This window comes from Rhinopithecus roxellana, chromosome 19 (assembly GCF_007565055.1).
Source record: "Rhinopithecus roxellana isolate Shanxi Qingling chromosome 19, ASM756505v1, whole genome shotgun sequence".
In the NCBI taxonomy this organism is placed as follows: domain Eukaryota; kingdom Metazoa; phylum Chordata; class Mammalia; order Primates; family Cercopithecidae; genus Rhinopithecus; species Rhinopithecus roxellana.
In genome coordinates, this window is record NC_044567.1 from 43,051,818 (window position 1) to 43,073,740 (window position 21,923).

Below are 21,923 nucleotides of genomic sequence, written 5' to 3' on the forward strand. Positions count from 1 at the left end.
GTCACTTGCCTACAGATTATAGCAGGAGCCATCTGATGGGATGAGGTGTTGCAGGAATAATGGGGAAAGCAAGAAGCAACCTTTAAGGATCAGGGAAAGGAATACTCTGAAAGAAAACTGGGAACTAGGGGGAAAATGAAGAGAGAGTTCTATGCTGGAACTTAGGGAAGGTTGTTTTAATAAGGAGGACATGGTCAACAGTGTTAGATGCTACAGAGAGATGCGAACCGGTGGTGAGGAATTTGAGAGTGGAAGTATGCCACACTTTCAAATAGCTAGGCTACAGCAGGCAGAAGCTAGGATACATAAGACAAGAGGAAACATTTTTAAAGTTGGGTGAGACTTTAGAGATGGGCAAGCCAGTAGTGAAAGAGGTTAACAATAAAGATGAGAGACAGATTGGAGATGGAGAAAGATTTTTGAAGTGGTGAGAGGTAATGAGATACAATGCAAGGTACATGCCATTAACCTGCAAAGGAGGATGGATAATCTATTCTGAAATAAGAAGGTAGAAGGGGGCCGGGCGCGGTGGCTCAAGCCTGTAATCCCCAGCACTTTGGGAGGCCGAGACGGACGGATCACGAGGTCAGGAGATCGAGACCATCCTGGCTAACACGGTGAAACCCCGTCTCTACTAAAAATACAAAAAACTAGCCGGGTGAGGTGGCGGTGCCTGTAGTCCCAGCTACTCGGGAGGCTGCGGCAGGAGAATGGCGTGAACCCGGGAGGCGGAGCTTGCAGTGAGCTGAGATCTGGCCACTGCACTCCAGCCTGGGTGACAGAGCAAGACTCCGTCTCAACAAAAAAAAAAAAAAAGAAGGTAGAAGGGAACAGTGGAATCAGGTGTGGAGGGAAATGCTTAACATGTTTGCATACTGTTCTCATCTTTACATACTTTCTCAACAACCCTGCAAAGTAGGAGGTATGATATATCTTCAGTTCATAAAGTAATCAATAGCACAGTTGGTTAGTAAATGGAAGATTAGGGTTTGAGTCTAAGCCTGTCTGCCTCCAAAGTTAATAATCTTTCTGCTATACAGCTTCAGTATCCCCAGTCTGTGAAATTATGATAATAACAGAACCAGAGGCCAGGCGAGGTGGCTCACATCTATAATCCCAGCATTTTGGGAGACCAGAGTTCAAGGATCACTTGAGCCCAGAAGTTCAAGACCAGCCTGGGCAACACAGACCTCATCTCTAGTAAAAAAATTTAAAAATTTGCCAGGTGTGGTAGCACGGACCAGTGGTCCCAGCTACTTGGAAGGCTGAGGCAGGAGGTTCATTTGAGCCCAGGAGGTTGAGGCTGTAATAAACTGTGTTCACACCACTGCACACCAGCCTGGGGAACAGAGTGACACCCTGTCTCAAAAACAAACAAAAAAACAACAAAAAAACAAGCGTTTTAAGGATTTAGGAAGGTAATGCTTCCACCACAGGGCTTGAATGAATGAATGTTAACTTCCTCTTACCTATTCGTTTTTTTTTTTTTTTTTTTTTTTTTTGAGACAGAGTCTTACTCTGTTGCCCAGGCTGGAGTGCAGTGGCGCAATCTCAGCTCACTGCAAGCCCCACTTCCCGGGTTCATGCCGTTCTCCTGCCTCAGCCTTCTGAGTAGCTGGGAATACAGGCACCTGCCACCATGCCCGGCTAATTTTTTGTATTTTTAGTAGAGACGGGGTTTCACCGTGTTAGCCAGGATGGTCTCGATCTCCTGACCTCGTGATCTGCCTGCCTCGGCCTCACAAAGTGCTGGGATTACAGGCGTGAGCCACCACACCCAGCCCTTCTTACCTATTCTTTCGGAGGAGAAAAAATCAAGAAGCCTTCCCAGGTTGTAATTTCCCAAGCGGTTTTGTTTTTTGGTTTTTTTTTTTTGTCCAGCTCCTCTGCATATCTGACAAAATTTCCCATAGCATCTTTCAATACACTTTTATCTTGCTCATACTTGCCCCATCATCACAATTACATTTATATTCACAGGGTCTCCGGGGCTTGCTGTCATTCCTTCATCTGGCTGAAAAATGCTTCTTCCTGAAAGTTCCCCATGAAGCATTCTCCTAGTTCTAAGTAGTTCATTAGCTCCCCGGTTTCCCTTTTCTCCTCCTTCAAGTACACACATAACTAATCTAAAACAGGGTCTTCCCAGTCGGAACTGTTGGTATCAAGTACACAGGAGTGCCATAGCCTTGAATCTAATTACCTAGTACTTTGAATAAATCTGGAAAGTCTAATATGCTTACAAGATGATACAAATGTATAAAATAAACATTTAAATTATATAGTTTTTTAATTTTTTAATTTTTTATTTTTTGCTTTGCTTGTCTCTACACAGCCAATAGTTTCTGAAGATCAGACAGCAGCCCTGATGGCCCATCTCTTTGAAATGGGATTCTGTGACAGGCAGCTGAACCTACGGCTGCTGAAGAAACACAATTACAATATCCTGCAGGTTGTGACAGAACTTCTTCAGATAAACAACAATGACTGGTACAGCGAACGCTATTGAGGAGTGACCTTGTATTAAATAACTGCCTGCTGCTCAGAGATGATCTTTATTCTGTCATTGGGGTATGGGGTAGAAGCCCTTGCTTATTTTTAATCTGATGAATCTGTGTAGAGCCCATCGTTGAGTTACCAAGACAATACTTGTTATAGTATTTTGGGGAGCAAGTTAAAGATCAGAACTTGAATTTTCACTTTAGACATTGGATGAATAGTATGAAGACAGTTTTTCAATTGATTTGGATAAAACTATTTTAGTGCATTGACAACTATAACTTCAACTTCATATAGAACCATTTTTCTTTCTGCTTTTATTGAAGTTGAGTGTTTTTCTTTGATTAATGTGGATTTTTTATGGGGATATCTGTTAATTTTCAGGTTTTGAAAGACATTAACCTCGTAAGTTGTTTTTAAGAATTATTCTCATAATTTCTGTAACCCAGCTCAAGCTTCATAGCTATTTGGCATTAAAATAACACCCAGAGCATGATAGAAATGTTGTTACTCTTCCTCTCTCAAGGAGAAAGTAATTTTCCTGCAAGACTTAATAATTGGCACCGTTGCTTTCTAAAGACTCCATGGTGCATTCAAGAGTACCCAACTTCAAGGGAATCTCTGCATTTCAATGAAAGGAGGAAGAGTGTGCTGATAAACCCACCAGCACCTATTGAGCAATGTCTATTATAGTAATTTTGCATACATTTTTATTTAAGGGAAAAAATTTAGGTAGTGTGAAATATTTTGCTAATCTTGTAGAAAAGGAAAAAATCCTTCTGTTATTTAAAGGGAAAAGTAAATTTAACAGTTATCTTTTTTCCTAATGTCAGGGTAGATCTTATTTTACAGTACAGTGGGGGAAATAGAAACATGTGAAAGGCAAAAGGCAGGCTCCTAAATTAATGTCAGTAAAGTTCAGGGTGGGCAAATGAGTGTGTGTGAGGTATAGGAAATGCTGATGACTTCCTTAATGCTTGAAATCCGTTCAGAGGTATCCAGCCCTAGAAAGCCTAGAACAGGAAGAGGCAGCTGGTATTGTGCAAAGCTTGGATGGGGGCAAAGTTGCTGAAAAAGTTTTGGTTTAACCCCAAGATAAGTGGGAAGGAGCTTGTCCATGGACCCAGGTTCTCACTCTGTTTACAGAAGGGAGTTGAGTACAGTTGGTGAAGGAAGAGGTAACAAAAAATGCTAAATATTTTATCCATGAAAATGACTTGCAGAAAAGGAAGAATATGAACTCCAGACTGAAGGGGGAAAAGATAGTTAAAATAGTATTATCTAACCTGGTTGGTATTTGTAATGAATGGTGATTTTAATTAGTCATTAGCCATAATGATGTTTATTTACAGTATAACTCCTGAACGCTACTTAAATAAACCAGGATTCAAACTGCAAGCCAACCAGACCGTTCATTATTTAAAACATTTTAATCAGGGCTTCCGGGCAGAAGGTGGAGTGGCAGGGTGTGTGTAATTGGATTGATGGGCGGGACCTGTCTTGACCATCGGAGTTTTATAGTCGAGGGCCAGGAGGGCCCGGGTTGTCCTCCGTTGTACTTGTAACCACCTAAAGAATGGTGAAATAAATGTTCTTCGAAATTCCTGTCCGGACTGGCCAGTCCTTGCGGAAGCAGCGTCCGGGCCCTCGGGTAATGTTTGAAGAGCTGGGAGCGTCTCTGGCTGCTGCGTGGCGAAGGGGCGGTCCGGGGGACGAGGGGGTGGGCCCTTAGGGGCTGGGGCGGAACTTCCCTGAGCACTGAGTCAAAGCTTGAGGGGAGTGTCCGCTCTCGCACTTTCGATTTTGCTTGCTGCCGTTTCTGTCGCTGCAGTCGTCCGCGGGTAAGACCCTCCCTAGACACTCTACTTACTTTACCTTTCGGAGGTCAAGACACCTGTTGCCGCCGCCTCGCCCAACACACAGGCGCCCCCTGCACGCGTAGTAAGCTTGACTAACGGCCTCTCGGTGTGTGTGGTGGGGCTTCAAATCGTCCCTTAATGAAGTCACACCTTCTCCGTCCGCGCCCACCGGGTCGGCCCCTTGGCAGAGCCCCCCTGTAGCCCAGGAATCGGCTTGGCCCTTCGGGGAGGTCAGCGTCCTCACTATCCCCACTCTCCAGTGCGGCACATTCTTTCCCCTAGGACTCCGGCTGGTTGCCGGCCCCAGGCCGTGTTTCTCCTCCCTACGACCGCCCAGCTCAGCCCAGTCCAGCCCACTCTGCCGTTAGAGGCCCTTCTCCCCAAAGACGCACTTCAGAAGTCTTGCCCTCGGGCAGCTGAGGAGCCTGGGATCCCAGACCTGAACCAGGTGAGCCTCGCAATATTTTAGCCCAGAAAGATCTGTGTGGCTCACTTGCCGGCCTCGTTGTGCCACAGAGAGTCCAGATTTAGCCTTGACTTTTCCTAGTGAAAGACAGACCCTGGTATCACTATGACCTCCTCAGGCTTTTTTACCCCGCCTCAGAAAGCAGTGTCTGCTTTCTCCCAGGGCTTCTTTAGATAGGGGTCTTAACCACACCTGTGACCAGTCTGGCTTCTTCTCTCCTTGTTTCAAAGAATCTCTTTTCTGCCCTATCCAACTTCCTTCCCTTGAACTGAATGACAGCTCAGCAACTTTTCCAGAGAAAAATTAAATGCTCTGACAATCATTTATGGAAGTTCCTTAAAGTGAAATAACTTCTGCTTTTCTTTTGTTTTCCCTTTTGTAGGCAGATTGGTCTCTTTTAAAATAATGAAAGGAGTTGAAATGCGTTGAGACTTCTGAAAGTCCCATGTAACCACCCAGTTTTTCACACCCTATCTTCTTTAGACTTGAGCTTGCTTAAACTGTGGTAGGGCTCCTTGCCAGTCTTGAGAACTTCAAACCAAAATTACATTTGTCGTCAGTGCTAACAAGCTTAGCACTGAACTTTGGTCTTTTCTCATTAGTGAAACCCCTGCCTCCGAAGAATGGGTAAGACGTTTTCACAGTTGGGCTCTTGGCGGGAGGACGAGAACAAGTCAATCCTGCCCTCCAATCCAGCCATTGGCAGCCAGGCTGTCAGCTACTTCAGCACCGGTAGCAGCAAGTCTCTTTGTTCCTGTGTGCCTTGTGAAGGAACTGCTGGTGCCAGCTTTGTGACTTGTCCCACCTGCCAGGGCAGTGGCAGGATTCCCCAAGGTGAGTGGCCCCCGGCTCTGGAAATAGCCTGGAGTCCAGGGAAAGTTCTTAGCCTATTGGCCTGGGGCAACCCCTCTGAGTCTCCTTGGATGGGGTTAGATCTGCTCTCAGCTCTTGACCTCCCAGTCTCAGGCTGGCCAGGGAGATACTTAACTATCCTTGGGTTCCCTGCAAAAACCTGCCCTCCTTCCCTGGTTGTATTCCCCAGCCCCTTGTGGGAAAGAGGGGCTCTAGCCACTGTGCTCCTAAGCAACACTGTATGTCTTAGGATTCATTCAGTTCAGGAAGTTAGAAATTACATTTCAGAAGATCCTGGGCATCTCTGATTTGCTGGTGACTTTCAGAGATTCTTCATACCTATTAGTGGAAATCTCACTTCCATTCTAGAGATGACAAAGCTGAGCTGCCAACTTTGGTAGCAGAGTCCAGTGCTTCCGGTTCTGCTCTGGGGCAGAGGCGGCATGCTTCTAACACTGCTCTAGCCGGGCGCAGTGGCTCACGCCTGTAATCCCAGCACTTTGGGAGGCCGAGACGGGTGGATCACGAGATCAGGAGATCGAGACCATCCTGGCTAACATGGTGAAACCCCGTCTCTACTTAAAAGTACAAAAAACTGGCCGGGCGCGGTGGCTCAAGCCTGTAATCCCAGCACTTTGGGAGGCCGAGACGGGCGGATCACGAGGTCAGGAGATCGAGACCATCCTGGCTGACACTGTGAAACCCCGTCTCTACTAAAAAATACAAAAAAAACTAGCCGGGCGAGGTGGCGGGCGCCTGTAGTCCCAGCTACTCGGGAGGCTGAGGCAGGAGAATGGTATAAACCCAGGAGGCGGAGCTTGTAGTGAGCTGAAATCTGGCCACTGCACTCCAGCCTGGGTGACAGAGCGAGACTCCGTCTCAAAAAACAAAAAAAACAAAAAAAAACATTGCTCTATGGTGTGGGTGAAGGCGTGCTTCTGGGAGGCTGGCACAGGAAATATTTGTCACAGTTGCATCTTTGCCCTCCCTCTCACCTTCTCTCTCTCTAGAGCTGGAGAAGCAGTTGGTGGCTCTCATCCCCTATGGGGACCAGAGGCTGAAGCCCAAGCACACGTAAGCCCCTCTTCCTCCCTCAGCTCCACAAGCCATCGCCCATGGGGGCTGCTCCCTTTGTCTCCCCTGTTTTGATCCCCCCTAATTTATTCCTATGAGTTCTTCCATAGAAAGCCTGAGCCTCAGAGGTACCCGCTCCTTACGTCCGAGAATTTTTTCCTGATTTAGAAGCTCCTGGACCGGGTGTGGTGGCTCATACCTGTAATCCCAGCACTTTGGGAGACCAAGGCAGGCAGATCACTTGAGCTCAGGAGTTCAAGACCAGCCTGGGCAACATGGTGAAACCCCATCTCTACAAAAAAAAAAAAGAAAAAAGCAGCAGCAGTAGATGTCACCTGAGGACACCAGGTGGCCTTCCTTAAGCATCACTGCTTCCAGGAAGCATGGCACCCTCTCCAAGACAGGAAGGATCTGGTAGCTCTGCAAGTCCTCCCAGGAAGGAGGGAACAAGCGTGTGGCCCTGGCTGCAATTGATTTGAAAACATTATTTTTCTTAAGCACCTCCCTTGCTGAGGCAGTTCAGACTTGCTTGTTTTTCTCCCAATAGAGGTGAAAAACCTATTGTCCGCTGTTCTGGGATACTTCAGAACCTCAGGTAGCCCTGGGGCCTACCGTGTTTGTGATCTGAGTCCATCTGACATGGAACTCCCTCAACCTCCTCCCAAGGTCCTGGTGTCAACCTGGGAGTCACCACCAAGCCGAACCCTCTCCGCCACCCCACTATACCAGAATTGGAAATCAGGCTGGGCATGGCCGGGCACGGTGGCTCATGCCTGTAATTCCAGCACTTTGGCAGGCTGAGGTGGGCGGATCACGAGGTCAGGAGATCGAGACCATCCTGGCCAACATGGGGAAACCCCGTCTCCACTAAAAATACAAAAAATTAACTGGGTGTGGTGGCAGACGCCTGTAGTCCCAGCTACTCGGGAGGCTGAGGCAGGAGAATGGTGTGAATCCGGGAGGCGGAGCTTGCAGTGAGCTGAGATCGCGCCACTGCACTCTAGCCTGGGTGACAGAACAAGACTCCATCTCAAAAAGAAAAAAGAAATCAGGCTGGGTGTGGTGGTTCATGCCTATAATTCCAGCAGTTTGGGGAGGCCAAGACAGGCGGATCACCTGAGGTTAGGAGTTCGAGACCAGCCTGACCAACATGGCAAAACCCCATCTCTACTAAAAAATAAAAAAATTAGCTGAGCACAGTGGCAGGTGCCTGTAATCCCAGCTACTTGGGAGGCTGAGGCAGGAGAATCTCTTCAACCCGGGAGGTTGATCGCGCCACTGCACTCTAGCCTGGGTGACGGAGCAAGACTCCATCTCAAAAAAAAAAAAAAAAATTAGCAGTGCCCATCATAAGATACTAACAAAGTACTTATCTCTTGAATGCGTATCTGAATTTTGAATTGGATGGATAGTGTCCTGTTCTGAATGTTAAAATTCAGAACTTCCAAATATGGACTTATTTTTTCTAGTGATAATAACTAGCATTCATCATGCTTTTGCCATGTGCAGGGACCTGTGATTAGTATTTTTTCATATATTAGCCGATAACAAATTCTATGAGGTCAGTACAATTATCTGCCTTTTACCAACAAGGAAACTGAGACTTAAGGAAATTAAGTGGGCTGCTCCATGTTATTGGGTCAATGGGAACAGATAGCTGGGAGTGGAAACCAGGCTGCCTGCCTGCCTGCCAATCCTGTGCTCCTACTCATTCCGGGCCACATCTGGGGAGCTAAATGTTGTTGGGGTAGTGTGCAGGGGAAAGCCTGGTATATGGAGAGGAGTGTCTGAACCTCCTCCCCGAGTTTCCTTGGTGTTCAGACTTTTCCATTCCTCCATCCTGGGTCCTGCTTTCACATAGGAAGCTCTTTGTGTTCCTGGCCGTGCTCATCTGCCTGGTGACCTCCTCCTTCATCATCTTTTTCCTGTTTCCCCGGTCCGTCGTTGTGCAGCCTGCAGGCCTCAACTCCTCCACGGTGGCCTTTGATGAGACTGATATCTACCTCAACGTAACGGTGGGTGGGTGCCCTTGGGCTCCAACCCTCCCTTCTCAGCAATACTTCACTGTAACCTTTGTCCAGCGTTGTGACCCTGGGCATGGGAAGCCAGGGATCTTATGGCACCCAAAGGGTGTTGGGAGCCTGAAGAGAAGTAGGAGCAACCATGAGCTCCATGACAGATGGTAAAGGTTGGGACTCTACACAGTAAGGGGTCAGAATCTGGACCAGATAGATAAATCATAGGGGTGGAGTGGGGTGACAGTGCCTGAGACTCTCTGGATGGACAGGACTGAATGGTAAGAAGTCATACAGGGTGGGCCTGGATCCTGAGCCAGCTTAACTTCGTAAAGATCCCTCACCATTCAATGCCCCTCCAAGGGGCTCCTGGTTTTGGTCCTCTGCACCTGAAGCTTGTCATGGTAGATGGGGCTTAGGCCAGACAGGCAGGCTTTTGCAACTGTTTGGCTTTTCTTCAGGATGGGCCATCTTCACTCCTCCCTTCCCTTGTCTTCATCCCCAGAATGTCTTAAACATCTCCAATGGCAACTACTACCCCATTACGGTGACACAGCTGACCCTCGAAGTTCTGCACCTATCCCTTGTGGTGGGGCAGGTTTCCAACAACCTTCTCCTACACATTGGCCCTTTGACCAGTGAACAGGTGACTCCCCTCTCCCTGGCCAGCCCTGCCCACCAGCATGTGGATGTGTGGTGGTGGGAAAGGGGCAACTGGAGTCGGGGCTAACCTTGTGCCCATTTGGTTGACAGATGTTTTACGCAGTAGCCACCAAGATACCGGATGAAAACATGTAGTGAGTACCCCTTGATCTCTTCTTCCCTAGCCGCTTGCCTGGCTTAGGAACCCACTTAATACCCACCAGCTTTCCTGATTGCTTAGCAGATTCTTCAGCCAGCATCTGGACTGCCCTCCCATGGCCAAGAATGTAATAAGCAAAGGTTCAGGGTCCCCAGCCTCTGCTTGTTTGGACCTTGATTAGAATGAAAAACAGGCTGGAATTTGGTTAATCTTTACAATATGTGACCTTGGGCTCTTCAGCCTGCATTGCTGAGGAAGATGGATGTTTTGTTTTTCTCCTGAGGAGGGGTCCAGCATATGCCTGGGCCAAGTGAGTGGAGGTCAGAGTGATAGTGCAGCCACGCTGCCACACTGACCTGAAGGGTGGGAAAGGGTGGAAGTGGCATATTGGGGGCACCTGATGGAAGGAAGGGGTTGTGTGGGGTAAGGAAACTGGGACCTGCAGGCATCTTCTGATCTGACAGGCTGCTCCATGTGACACGTGGTCCCACGTTGTCTTTTCTTCTCTCTCAGCAAAATCTGTACCTGGCTGAAAATCAAAGTCCACCATGTGCTTTTGCACATCCAGTAAGTAGAGCTTGGAGCTCTGGTGTCCCTGCTCTCACTTCTGACTTCAGTCTCACTCAGCTCCACCTCCTGGGCAGAGTCATGCAAGCTGACCCCATAAATCTTTGTTGGCTCTTGGGAATAGCAAGTCTAGCCCCTTTTCTAAGTCTCACCTTGCCTATAAACTATTAGGGGCAAGAGGCATAGGGCTGTCTGGAAGCTGCTGGAAAACAGGTGGGGCAGCTGTCCCAGGTACCTTGGCAGAGTGGGGAGCCAGAGGGAAGGGAAAATGAGGGAGCCCCCAACTCGCCATCCCCAGACAGTATAATGGGGCCAGAGCTTTCACTTTCCTTCCAGCCATGGCAACAAGGCCTGCTTCCTCTCCAGGGGCACCCTGACCTGTTCATACCTGAGCCATTCAGAGCAGCTGGTCTTCCAGAGCTATGAGTATGTGGACTGCCGAGGAAACGCATCGGTGCCCCACCAGCTGACCCCTCACCCACCATGACCTGTCTGCTATCCCTGTACTCCAGGCACCTGCAACCCTGGTCTATATCTCCCACAACTGCCTGGTGACTAAGGAAGGACTACAGAGGCTTTGCCAAAGGAGAAGCCCTGCTTCATCACACCCTTACCTCCCACCCGCTCAGCACAGGAAGCTTGCTTTGAAGTTAACTTCATACACACACACTCATATCCTCCAATTTCCTCCAGATTCTTTCAGGGGCTGCTATCAGATTCTGCCCTTGGTTAGTCTTTTTTTTTTTTTTTTTTTTTTTTTTTTTTTTTGGTAGAGACAGAGTCTTACTGTTGGCCCAGGTTGGTCTTGAACTCCTGGGCTCAAGTGATCCTCCCTTCTTGGCCTCCCAAAGCACTTGGATTACAGATGTGAGCCACTGTGCCTGACTGGTCTTTCTTCAGGAAAATCTGACCTGGCATCTTCTTGAGGCACCTTAGATTCCCTGGAGTGGCACCTGGCCTTTCTGTACTGAGCACCTGGTGAGTCTGAAGGGGCCATTTCACCCCAGCTCCATCAGGGCTGGCCGTCCTGTCTGAATGGGGTGAGAGCTGTAGTTTTATCTGGCTTTTAAAACATAGACCTGCCGGCTGGGCGCAGTGGCTTATGCCTGTAATCCCAGCACTTTGGGAGGCCGAAGCGGGTGGATCACTTGAGGTCAGGAGTTCGTGACCAGCCTGGCCAACGTGGTGAAACCTTGTCTCTACTGAAAATGCAAAAATTAGCTGGGTGTGGTGGCACGTGCCTGTAATCTCAGGTACTCGGGAGGCTGAGGCAGGAGAATCACTTGAAACCGGAAGGCAGAAGTTGCAGTGAGCCAAGATCAGGCCACTGCACTCCAGCCTGGGCAAAAGAGCAAAACTCTGTCTCAAAAAAAAAAAAAAAAAAAAGAGACCCTTTTCAAGTTTTCTACTCTCTGATAAGAAAATTTGGGGACATCCAGTGCCATCTCCAAGGACTTTCTGGGGATCATAGATGCTCTCCTGTGCCTGTCTGCTTTGACCATGTGAAAAAGTGATAGTCTGCTTCTCTCTGGTAACTTGTCTACCACCCATCTGAGAGATTAGCCAAGGCCCTTTAGCCCTCTGTCCTTTCTGGTTATTGACTGTCCCTGGTTCCTAGGAAGACAGAACTGTTCTCCACCTAAAGCTTCTCCTCTCTATAAAGCCGTTTCACTATTCTCTTCATAGCGGGAGCCAAAATAGTAGAGGAGGGGAGGGAGGCACCTGGCACTCTGTGGGTCTGCACAGGAAAAACAGAGCCAAAGGCAGAATCATTGTATAAGATATTTATTGAAGGAGAGCCTCTAAGTCCACATCCTGAGCCCATGTGAGTAGACACAGGCAGGTCAAACGGTGGGCCCAGCTGTTCTCATCTGAAAGCCTGCGGGAGATGAAGCTATCAGTATCCAGCTGAGGCTGCTGGGTTCTGTTCCACCACCACCTTAGCACCAGGGCCCACTCTGGTCCCAGAGGCCTCGTCTCTCCTTGGGCTTTGACAATGTGGAGCAGCACATCGGCAGGGACTGGTCTAGACCTTCCCTTTCCTGTCACTCAGCTAGGACTAAGCCCCAGATAACCCCTGGTTTCCCACTGGCTCCTGGTAGAAAGGTTTCTGTACTTTAGCAGAATAGGAAGGATATTTGCTCATTAAAGGTGGCTTGGTCTTACAGCTGGGTGCAGTGGTATACACCTGTAGTCCCAGCTACTCAGGAAGCTGAGGTGGGAGGATCTCTGGAGCCCAGGAGTTCAGGTCTAACAAGAGCAGCAACATTAGCAAGACCCTGTTTAAAAAAAAAAAAAAAAAGCCGGGCATAGTGGCGCACACCTGTAATCCTGGCTACTCAGGAGGCTGAGGCAGGAGAATCACTTGAACCCGGGAGGCGGAGGTTGCAGTGAGCCAAGATCATACCACTGCACTCTAGTCTGGGCAACAAGAGAGAGACTCTTGTCTCAAAAAAAAAAAAAAAGAAAAAGATGAGCAGGGAAAGCTAAATTTGAAGTAGGATGCATGGAGAGAGGGAGAAGTGGTGACAGAACTTGGTAACTAGCTGGCTAGGGGAACAAGGGGAAGGAAGGAGACTGTGCTGTCTCCAAGCTGAGGTCAAGGTGGTGCTGGCAAGAGCCAGGGAAGCCAGGCTGGAGCTGCTGTGTATAGACTGCCAAATGTGAAGTATTTATATTGTATTCAATAAACTATACTTAAGAATATTCAAAAAAGTCTCCTGGGAGTGGGAAGGGCGCTAGTGAATACTCCCTAGGATACTCCTTATTTCACAAACTTTTCTTTTTTTTTTTTTTTTTTTGAGACAGTTTCACTCTGTTACCCAGGCTGGAGTGCCGTGGCGTGATCTTGGCTCAGTGCAACCTCTGCCTCTTGTGTTCAAGCAATTCTCGTGCCTCGACTCCCTGAGTAGTTTTGGTTACAGACATGCACCACCACACCCAGCTAATTTTTGTATTTTTAGTAGAGACAGGGTTTCATCATGTTGGCCAAACTGGTCTGAAACTCCTGGCCTCAAGTGATCCACCCGCCTCGGCCTCCCAGAGTACTGGGATTACAGGCATGAGCCACTGCACCTGGCCGAAACTGTTTTCTTAATGTTCCAACGGACAGCAAGGTCTCTTCCCTGGGCCTCTGGGCTGCTGATGATATGTCCTGCCCTTCTGTTTTCCATGAGATTGCTTACAGGATCTCACTCTCTCCCTCTTGCTCCCATTGTGTATCTCTAAAGTCTCTTCCAATTTTACTATTCCTGTTCTGTGCTGTTATCTTCCCCACCATCCCGTTATCTTCCCCAGCTGCTGTCATCAGGAAATTTCGTGGGTTGCACTGAAATGGCCCCTTCAGACCAAAGGCAATGCTATGTAGGCTACAATGAAATACCCAGCTAATCCCTTGGATGGGGCTTGTGATTGAGGTGACTGAGGCAGCCGTTCTCAGCATGGAGGAAGAAAGGCCTTCCCAGGGCTTGCACCTTCCTGAAGTCTAACACCCAGGGTCTCCCAGCCCTGCCCACTCCTTCACCTTGGGCTGGTGAATCTCTTGGTTGTCGCTAGATGGAGAGGCTGAGAGCCAGGAAGGAAGAGGGCTGTGGGTTTTAGAAGGCAAACCTCCCTCCCCTTCCTAGGGTCAAGTGTCATGTTCCTGAGGCTATAGCCCCCGCTTTCCTCCAACCTCTTTCTCTCCATCCCTGCCCCCATCGTCCATTTGACAGCTGAGTGCCCACTGTAGGCCAGACATTGCACTGGGCTTGGAGGTGGGGAGCATCACTGCCTGCAACCACTTTCTGCTGCTGCAGGCCTGCTCTGATGTGATGCGACCCCTCCTTCCCCAGGCTATATCTCAGTAAGCATGTGCTTGGGGGAATGAGTGATGGCTCCAGTGACAGTCATAAACTGAAACCCCTGACAGACTTATCACTGCTGAATGAGGGCAGGTAGTGATAGTAGTAGGAGTTGCATACTTGCAGGGGACCCAAGACCCAGTTCTCCCATTGGCTTTGCCTAGAGAAACATAAACTTGCCTTCCACTCTGTTTCCACCCTCTCCAACCCCTTTGTGAGTCCTCCTGCCTGCTTCCTCTCATCTCTGTCTCATAAAGCTGACCAATGCTGTGATTCCTCCCAGGAAAAAAATTACGTTTTATTCCTGGAAGCCTCCTCTTCTAGAGTGGGTGGCTTTTGAACTGGAGATGTTGCTGGATGCTGAGAAGATGTGGCTGCTCATCTGCATTTTGGGGATGGCCACTGGGGTCTTGGGTTCAATCTCTGGGTCACCACTGCTGTATGTAGTTGGTAGACTGAGAAGAGGAAAAGATGGGAAACAAAACAAATTAGCAGCTTCTGGTTTCAGAACACTGTGTGAAATCCTGTGAGGCCAGAGGAATCAAAGTGAAATGTAGCAGCCCAGTCTTCATCCTAGAAGTGCTAGCATCAGGTTTTCTCATCTGTTGCACCTCTGTCAGAGACACCTTTCTAATGCCTTGCACAATTATATATTCTTGTTAAGAGTTGCCATCCAGGCCAGGCACGGTGGCTCACACCTGTAATCCCAGCACTTTGGCAGGCCGAGACGGGTAGATCACTTGAGACCAGCCTGGCCAACATAGCGAAACCCCATCTCTACTAAAAATACAAAAACTAGCCAGGCGTGGTGGTATATGCCTGTAATCCTAGCTACTCGGGAGGCTGAGGCAGGAGTATCATTTGAACCCGGGAGGTGGAGGTTGCAGGTGGAGTGCAGCTGAGATCCAGCCTGGGTAACAGAGTGAGACTCTGTCTCAGAAAAAAAAAAAAAAAGGTTATCATCCTGAGTTTGATGGCCTACAGTGAGCTGGATTCCAAGCTAAGTGCTTTTAGTGCTCTTTCCTTTATCAATCTATTTATTTATTTATTTATTTATTTATTTATTTATTTTTATCGCTCTTTTACCCAGGCTGGAGTGCAGTGGTGTGATCCTGGCTCACTGCAACCTCCACTTCCAGGGGTCAAGTGATTTTTCTGCCTCAGTCTCCTGAATAGCTGGGACTACAGATGCGCCCTACCGCAGCCAGCTAATTTTTTTGTATTTTTAGCAGAGATGGCATTTCAGCATATTGCCCAGGCTGGTCTCAAATTCCTGAGCTCAGGCAATCTGCTCACCTTGGCCTCCCAAAGTGCTGAGATTTCAGGCATGAGCCCCTGCGCCTGGCCCCTTTCCTTTATTAATAATTGCCATATTCAGTCCTCATGCCCCCTCTGTTGAGGAAGTTGTATCATCTATTATTCTCATTTTATCGATAGCGCTGAGCAATAGGCCATCCATACCCAGGCATTTTTTCCTCTTTTTTTTTTTCAGGGAGGGTCTCTGTTGCACAGGCTGGAGTGCAGTGGTGTGATCACCACTCACGGCAGCCTCAACCTCTGGGGCTCAAGCAATCTTCACCTTAGCCTCCCAGGTAGCTTGGGCTCCAGGTGTGTGCCACCATGCCCAGCTATTTTTTTTTTTTTTTTTTAAACGAAGTCTCACTCTGTCACCAGGTTGGAGTGCAGTGACACGATCTCGGCTCACTGCAACCTCCTCTTCCTGGGTTCAAGCAATTCTCCAGCCTCAGCCTCCTGAGTATCTGGGACTACAGGCACATGCCGCCACACCCAGCTAATTTTTGTATTTTTAGTAGAGATGGGGTTTCACCATGTTGGCCAGGATGGTCTTGATCTCTTGACCTCATGATCCGCCTGCCTCGAAGTGCTGGGATTACAGGCGTGAGCCACCGTGCCCGGCTGCCCAGCTAGTTTTTAAAAATGTTTGTTGTTATTGAGACCGAGTCTCACTCTGTTGCCCAGGCTGGACTCAAACTCCTGGGCTCAAGCGATCCTCTCACCTTGATCTCCCAAAGTGCTGGGATTATAGGCATGAGCCACCACACACTTGGCTTTCTTTCATTTTTTTTCTTTTTTTTTTTTTTTGAGATGGGATCTCACTATGTTGCCCAGTCGGAACCTGAACTCCTGGGCTTAAGCAGTACTACTGTCTCAGCTTCCCAAGTAGCCAGGACTGCAGCACCCAGCTTCCTACCAAAACATTTTTAATGGGGGCAAAGAATAGAGGAATAGACCGTCCAGAAGTAATGTGAAATAATTCTAATCTCCTCCCCTTACTCCTGCTAAGGAGGTTTCTCTGGACTACACACACACACACACACACACACACACTCAGTCACCCAGAGTCTGTCTTTCAGGGTCTGTGTCTGTGTCTTACCTTGAGTTGTGAATACCCAGTGTTTTTGATGGGGCTAGATTGGCATGGGTTCATGAGACCTGATGATGAAACAAAGTACAGGTTACTCATCCAGCAGTTTTCCAAGGATGGAACACTACAAGCCTGGACTGCTTGTGTCTGGTGACCCAGGGGGTGATGGGGGTGCGTGAGGACAGGCTCCTACCTGGGACAGGGCACAGACTGAGCCCTTCCTGAAGATTCTCAACTAGGAAGCTGTGCTGTGGTTCCCTGTTCCAGACCTCACAGGGGTCAATATATCTGTTAATAAGCCTACAACTCCTGTCCCACCCTCTGATCACCCCTACCTCCTCTGTCACACTCACTCTGGAAGAAGGGCCACCAACTTTCTCAGCCACTCTCTGCAGAAGTTGGAAGGCTCTTTTGCAGCCGTAGGTTGGCATAAACCCACCCAGAGGGAGTTGATTAGCAAGGCATTAAAGGCCGACGGTACTTGGGAGAGTCAGAGAGGGTAGGGTAGTGGATACGGATTCTGCACTACAGGGCTGGGATGGAAGCAAAGGGCTCCTCTCCTCACCACCTCCCACTCCCAGGCTCCAGTCCAGAGTCTGTAAGGATTTTCTGCCCACCCTGGAATCTTGTTCATACAGAGATTGCCCTCCAGCTTAATAGATTCCCACTGAAGTAGGCTGCTGACCTGGCCTTTGGGAATCTTGGAGATTGCATTTGGAGGTGTGCTGAGTACAACGGGCTTGAGCACTTGGTTGTGTTGGCTGAGGTGGTGGCTGTGGCCCTGGCCGCGCCTGTGCCTGTGGCAGTGGTGATGGCTGTGGCGGTGGCTGCGATGTTGGCTGCACCGATGGCTGCTGCTGTGATGGCTGTTGTTGCTCCCGTGATGTCCACAATTTCGCCACTGGTGGTTGCGGCACATTTGACTTCTTAGGTGGCTGGAGTTTTTTCTCCAGTTGTTGTTCTTCCTCCTGGTGTTTCTTCAGTTCCTGGCAAGAAGCCCCCGGGCAAGTGGCATCCTCCTCTCCCCACCCAATCACCCATCTGCCAGAGAAACTTCAGGGAACAAGGCAAGTGAGTAGAGAAGTATAGGTGGCAGTGGTCTCTGTTTCCTAGAGCTGCAGGCTGAAATTGGGCCTACGCTGTCTCCCTCACCCACTGTAACACCCAACAATGACTTCTGGGTGACAGCACCCGTAGCACAGCCCCAGCCCAGGAAATAGCACTGTCTTCGAGCACCTGCTTCCTCACTTGAGAGCTCAGCACAGAAAGCAGTTTTTAGTGCTGGAGGATAAAGAATAATTCCCTGCAAATGTCCTGTGTTTTGTTTTGTTTTTTAGAGACAGGTTCCCACTCTGTCACCCAGGCTGGAGTGCAGTGGCATGATTATGACTCACTGTAATCTGGAACTACTGGGCTCAAGTGATTCTCCTGCCTCAGCTTCACAAGTAGCTAGGACTACAGGTGCACACCACCATGCCCAGTTAATTTTTTTTTTTTTAAATAGAGTCAGGGTCTCATTATGTTGCCCAGGCTGGAGTGCAGTAAGTGGTGCAATCTTGGCTCACTGCTGCCTCAACCTCCCAGGCTCAAGCAATCCTTCCACCTCAGCCTCCTGAATAGCTTGGACCAAATGCATGCACCACTATGCCTTGCTAATTTTTAAATTTTCTGTAGAGACAGGGTCCCCCTATGTTGCCTAGGTTGGTTTGGAACTCCTAGCCTCAAGCGATCCTCCCACCTCAGCCTCCCAGAGTAATTTTTCTAATAGCCCAAGGGTGCTTCTAAATCTTACAAGTGCTTTGAAATAGCAGTGCCAAATAAAAATATAATGCATGCCGGGCTGGGCACCGTGGCTCACGCCTGTCTTCCCAGCACTTTGGGAGGCCGAGGCAGGCGGATCACAAGGTCAGGAGTTCAAGACCAGCCTGACCAACATGTTGAAACCCTGTCTCTACTAAAAATACAAAAATTAGCTGGCCGTGGTGGCAGGTGCCAGTAATCCTAGCTACTCAGGAGGCTGAGGCAGGAGAACTGCTTGAACCCGGGAGGCGGAGGTGGCAATGAGCTGGGATCATGCCACTGCACTGTAGCCTCGGTGATAGAGCAAGACTCTGTCTCAAAAAAAAAAAAAAAAAAAAAATATATATATATATATATAATATGCTTATATAATAGATAATATGCTTATAATATGTAATATATATAAAATATATATAGCATGCCACGTGTAATTTTAAAGTTTCTTTTTTTTTTTTTTTTTTGAGACAGAGTCTTGCTCTGTCTCCCAGGCTGGAGTGCAATGGCCTAATCTGGCTCATTGCAACCTCTGCCTCCCGAGTTCAAGTGATTCTCCTGCCTCAGCCTCCCGAGTAGCTGGGATTACAGGCGTGTGCCACCACACCCAGCTAATTTTTGTATTTTTAGTACAGGCAGGGTTTCACCATGTTGGCCAGGATGGTCTCGAACTCCTGACCTTGTGATCTGCCCGCCTCGGCCTCCCAAAGTGGTAGGATTACAGGCATGAGCCACTGCGCCTAGCCACTAAATTTTCTAATAGCCACATAGAAGAAGAAATAGGGCCAGGTGCAGTGGCACATGCCTGTAATTCACACTTTGTGGCACTGAGATGGGAGGATTGTTTCAGGCTAGGAGTTTGAGGCCAGCCTGGGCAACATAGTGAGACCTGGTCTTTACAAAAAATTAGCTAGGCATGGTGGTGCATGCCTGTAGTCCCAGCTACTCAGGAGGCTGAGGCTGGAGGATGGCTTGAGCCCAGGAGATCACGCTGTAGTGAGCTATGAATGGGCCATCGCACTCCACGTTTGGTGACAGAGGAAGACCTTGTCTCAAAAAAAGAAGAAGAAAAAACAAGTGAAACTAATTTTAATTACTTTTATTTATTCATTTATTGTGTGCGACAGGGTCTCACTTTGTCACGCAGGCTGGAATATAGTGGCGTGGTCACAAGGCTTACTGCAGCCCGACTTCCCAGGCTCAAGTGATTCTCCCACCGCAGTCTCCCCAGTAGCTGGGACTAGGGGTGCACACCACCATGCCCGGCTAATTTTTGTATTTGTTTTAGAGATGGATTTCACCATGATACCAGGCTGGTCTGAAACTCCTGGGCTCAAACGATCAGCCTGCCTTGGCCTTCCAAAGTGCTGGGATTACAGGCATGAGCCACTGCGCCCGGCCATTGTTGTTTTTTTAAGATGGAGTTTTGCTCTTGTTGCCCAGGCTGGAGTACAATGGCGTGATCTTGGCTCACTTAAACCTCTGCCTCCCAGGTTCAGGCAATTCCCCTGCCTCAGCCTCCCGAGTAGCTGGAATTACAGGTGCATGCCACCGCGCCCAGCTAATTTTTGTATTTTTAGTAGGGATGGGGTTTCACCATGTTGGTCAGGCTGGTCTCGAACTCTTGACCACAGGTGATCCACCTGCCTCGGCCTCCCAAAGTGCTGGGATTACAGGTGTGAGCCACTGTGCCTGGCTGGGAGCAAGACTGGAGCAAGACTCTGTCTCAAATACATAAATAAATAAGTAAGTGAATTAATTAATTCAAGGCCAGGCATGGTGGTTCACACCTGTCAACAGTTTGGGAGGCTGAGGTAGGAGGATTGCTTGAGTCCAGGAGTTCCAGACCAGCCTGGGCAACAAAGTGAGACCCTGTCTCTATTACAATAATAAAATAAAATTTTTAATTTTTTTTTTTTTTTTGAGATAGGGTCTCATTCTTTCACCCAGGCCAGAGTGCAGTGGTACCATCTTGGCTCACTGCAACCTCCACCTCACTGTTTCAAGTGATTCTCCTGCCTCAGCCTCCGCAAGTAGCTGGAATTACAGGCATGCGCCACCATGCGTAGCTACTTTTTGTACTTTTAGTAGAGACCGGGTTTTGTCATGTTGGCCAGGCTGGTCTTGAACTCCTGACCTCAAGTGATCCACCAGCCTCAACCTCCCAAAGTGCTGGATTACAGGTGTGAGCCACCACGCCCAGCCAAAATAACATTTTTAAAAACTAAATTAAATTTATATAAAACTGACTGGGCGTGGTGCCTCATGCCTGCAATCCCAGCACTTTGGAAGGCTGAGGCAGGCGGATCACCTGAGGTCGGGAGTTCGAGACCAGCCTGACCAACATGGAGAAACCCCATCTCTACTAAAAATACAAAATTGTCCAGTCGTGGTGGTGCATGCCTGTAATACCAGCTACTTGGGAGGCTGAGACAGGAAAACCACTTGAACCTGGGAGGAGGAGGTTGCGGTGAGCCGAGATGGCACCATCGCACTCAAGCCTGGGCAACAAGAGCAAAACTCCGTCTCAAAAAAAAAAAAAAAATTAGTTTCTCAGTCACACTCCAAAGCTCAATAGAGCACACAGGCTGGGGGTTACCCTATTGGACAGAACATCTTTAAACCTCCCAGCCTAGTACACTTGCCCTCCCCCAGTCTGTTACAACAGGGAAATTGAGTTAGCTTGTAGTGTTCCCCCCAACAGACACAGTCTATCTGAGAATGCCAAATGACCTTGCTTTCCTCCTACCCCCAGCAAACAACATTCACCAAATAGTAGGCAGCTTCCTAGGGTTCTGTCTCCATTCTCCATTCCCTTCCTACTCCAGAAAGGACCCTGAAGAACCCAGCCTATCCCATGCACCTGTTCTTTCTGCTGCAGCTCCTGCTGCTGCTGGGCCATCAGCCACCTCCTTCGGTCCAAAGCCATCTGCCGGCGCCGGGCCTCCCAGTGGTAGGCACTACCCATGATAGTGGGATGGTGTGAGGCCCCAGGTGGGGGTGGGGACAAGCAGAGCCCACTGCTCTCAACACCTCTGTCTCTTCCCACTCAGACCCCTCTGCCTGTAACTGGAACCACCTCACAATGTGGTTACTGCCAGGGCAACTGGGCGGACCCTGCCTGCTTTGTTGAGGAAGGGAGGCATTTTCCCCAAGGCTCCCAGGGAACATCTGCAAAGTACCTTTCTCTCCTGGGTCCTGAGCAGATGGAAGACCTTCCCACCTTAGCTTTGAGTCTCACTGGGCCCCATGGAAAATTCAGCAGTAAAGTCTTTTCTCTCTGGTTTCTTTCCCTGACTTTTCCTCAGAGGCTTCCAGCATCATCTGACTCTCCCTCTGCTCATCCCTCCCCACTTAGGTCTCCGGAATTACCTTTTTCTCCTTAATCTCTCCCCATCTCCCCCATAAATGTCTGTGGTGAGTCAGAATGAAAGAAAATACAAAATCCTACTAAGCCTCACTGAGGTCTGAGACCCCAGAACGCAAAGGGGCTTCTTAGAAGGCACCCTAGCTCTGGAGATTTCTAATGCTGAACTCAAGCCTAGTGTCTACCTCTTAATTTTATTTTCATTTTATTTTTTATTTTTTGAGAAGAGTTTCACTCTTGCTGCTCAGACTGGAGTGCAATGGCGCAATCTCGACTCACCGCAACCTCTGCCTCCCAGGTTCAAGAGATTCTCCTGCCTCAGCCTCCCAAGTAGCTAGGATTACAGGCATGTACCACCACACCCAGATAATTTTTGTATTTTTAGTAGGCACGGGGTTTCTCA

At 48.7% G+C, this 21,923-nt stretch overlaps 3 protein-coding genes across 8 annotated transcripts in view; 2 read left to right on the forward strand and 1 right to left on the reverse strand.

Moving 5' to 3' along the window:
• NBR1 (NBR1 autophagy cargo receptor) overlaps positions 1-4,102 on the forward strand; it is a 41,132-nt gene extending 37,030 nt beyond the window's left edge. For all 3 annotated transcript variants that reach the window (XM_010377200.2, XM_010377201.2, XM_030923121.1), the window contains one exon: positions 2,333-4,102. In XM_010377200.2, coding sequence (XP_010375502.1) covers positions 2,333-2,506 — 174 coding nt within the window. In that variant the 3' untranslated portion in view covers positions 2,507-4,102. The remainder of the gene's footprint in view (positions 1-2,332) is intronic.
• Positions 4,103-4,185: 83 nt separating this feature from the next.
• On the forward strand, positions 4,186-12,846 carry TMEM106A (transmembrane protein 106A). 4 transcript variants are annotated; one of them, XM_010377197.2, is made up of 9 exons: positions 4,186-4,337; positions 4,638-4,803; positions 5,424-5,655; positions 6,684-6,747; positions 8,609-8,762; positions 9,268-9,408; positions 9,516-9,559; positions 10,078-10,131; positions 10,468-12,846. In XM_010377197.2, the coding sequence occupies exons 3-9, from the start codon at positions 5,445-5,447 to the stop codon at positions 10,616-10,618; spliced, it is 819 nt and encodes a 272-aa protein (XP_010375499.1). In that variant the 5' UTR covers positions 4,186-4,337; positions 4,638-4,803; positions 5,424-5,444; the 3' UTR covers positions 10,619-12,846. The 4 variants fall into 4 exon arrangements, with proteins under 4 accessions (XP_010375499.1, XP_010375500.1, XP_030778983.1 ...); XM_010377198.2 differs by having other exon boundaries at positions 10,498-12,846; XM_030923122.1 differs by having other exon boundaries at positions 4,249-4,437.
• Positions 12,320-21,778, reverse strand: CCDC200 (coiled-coil domain containing 200). Its single transcript, XM_030923124.1, has 5 exons — positions 21,017-21,778; positions 17,045-17,345; positions 16,369-16,427; positions 14,269-14,428; positions 12,320-12,410 (listed from the first exon to the last, which is right to left on the reverse strand). Exons 1-4 carry the CDS (start codon positions 21,119-21,121, stop codon positions 14,402-14,404), a joined length of 492 nt encoding a protein of 163 aa, XP_030778984.1. The 5' UTR covers positions 21,122-21,778; the 3' UTR covers positions 12,320-12,410; positions 14,269-14,401.
• Between the last annotated feature and the right edge of the window lie 145 nt (positions 21,779-21,923).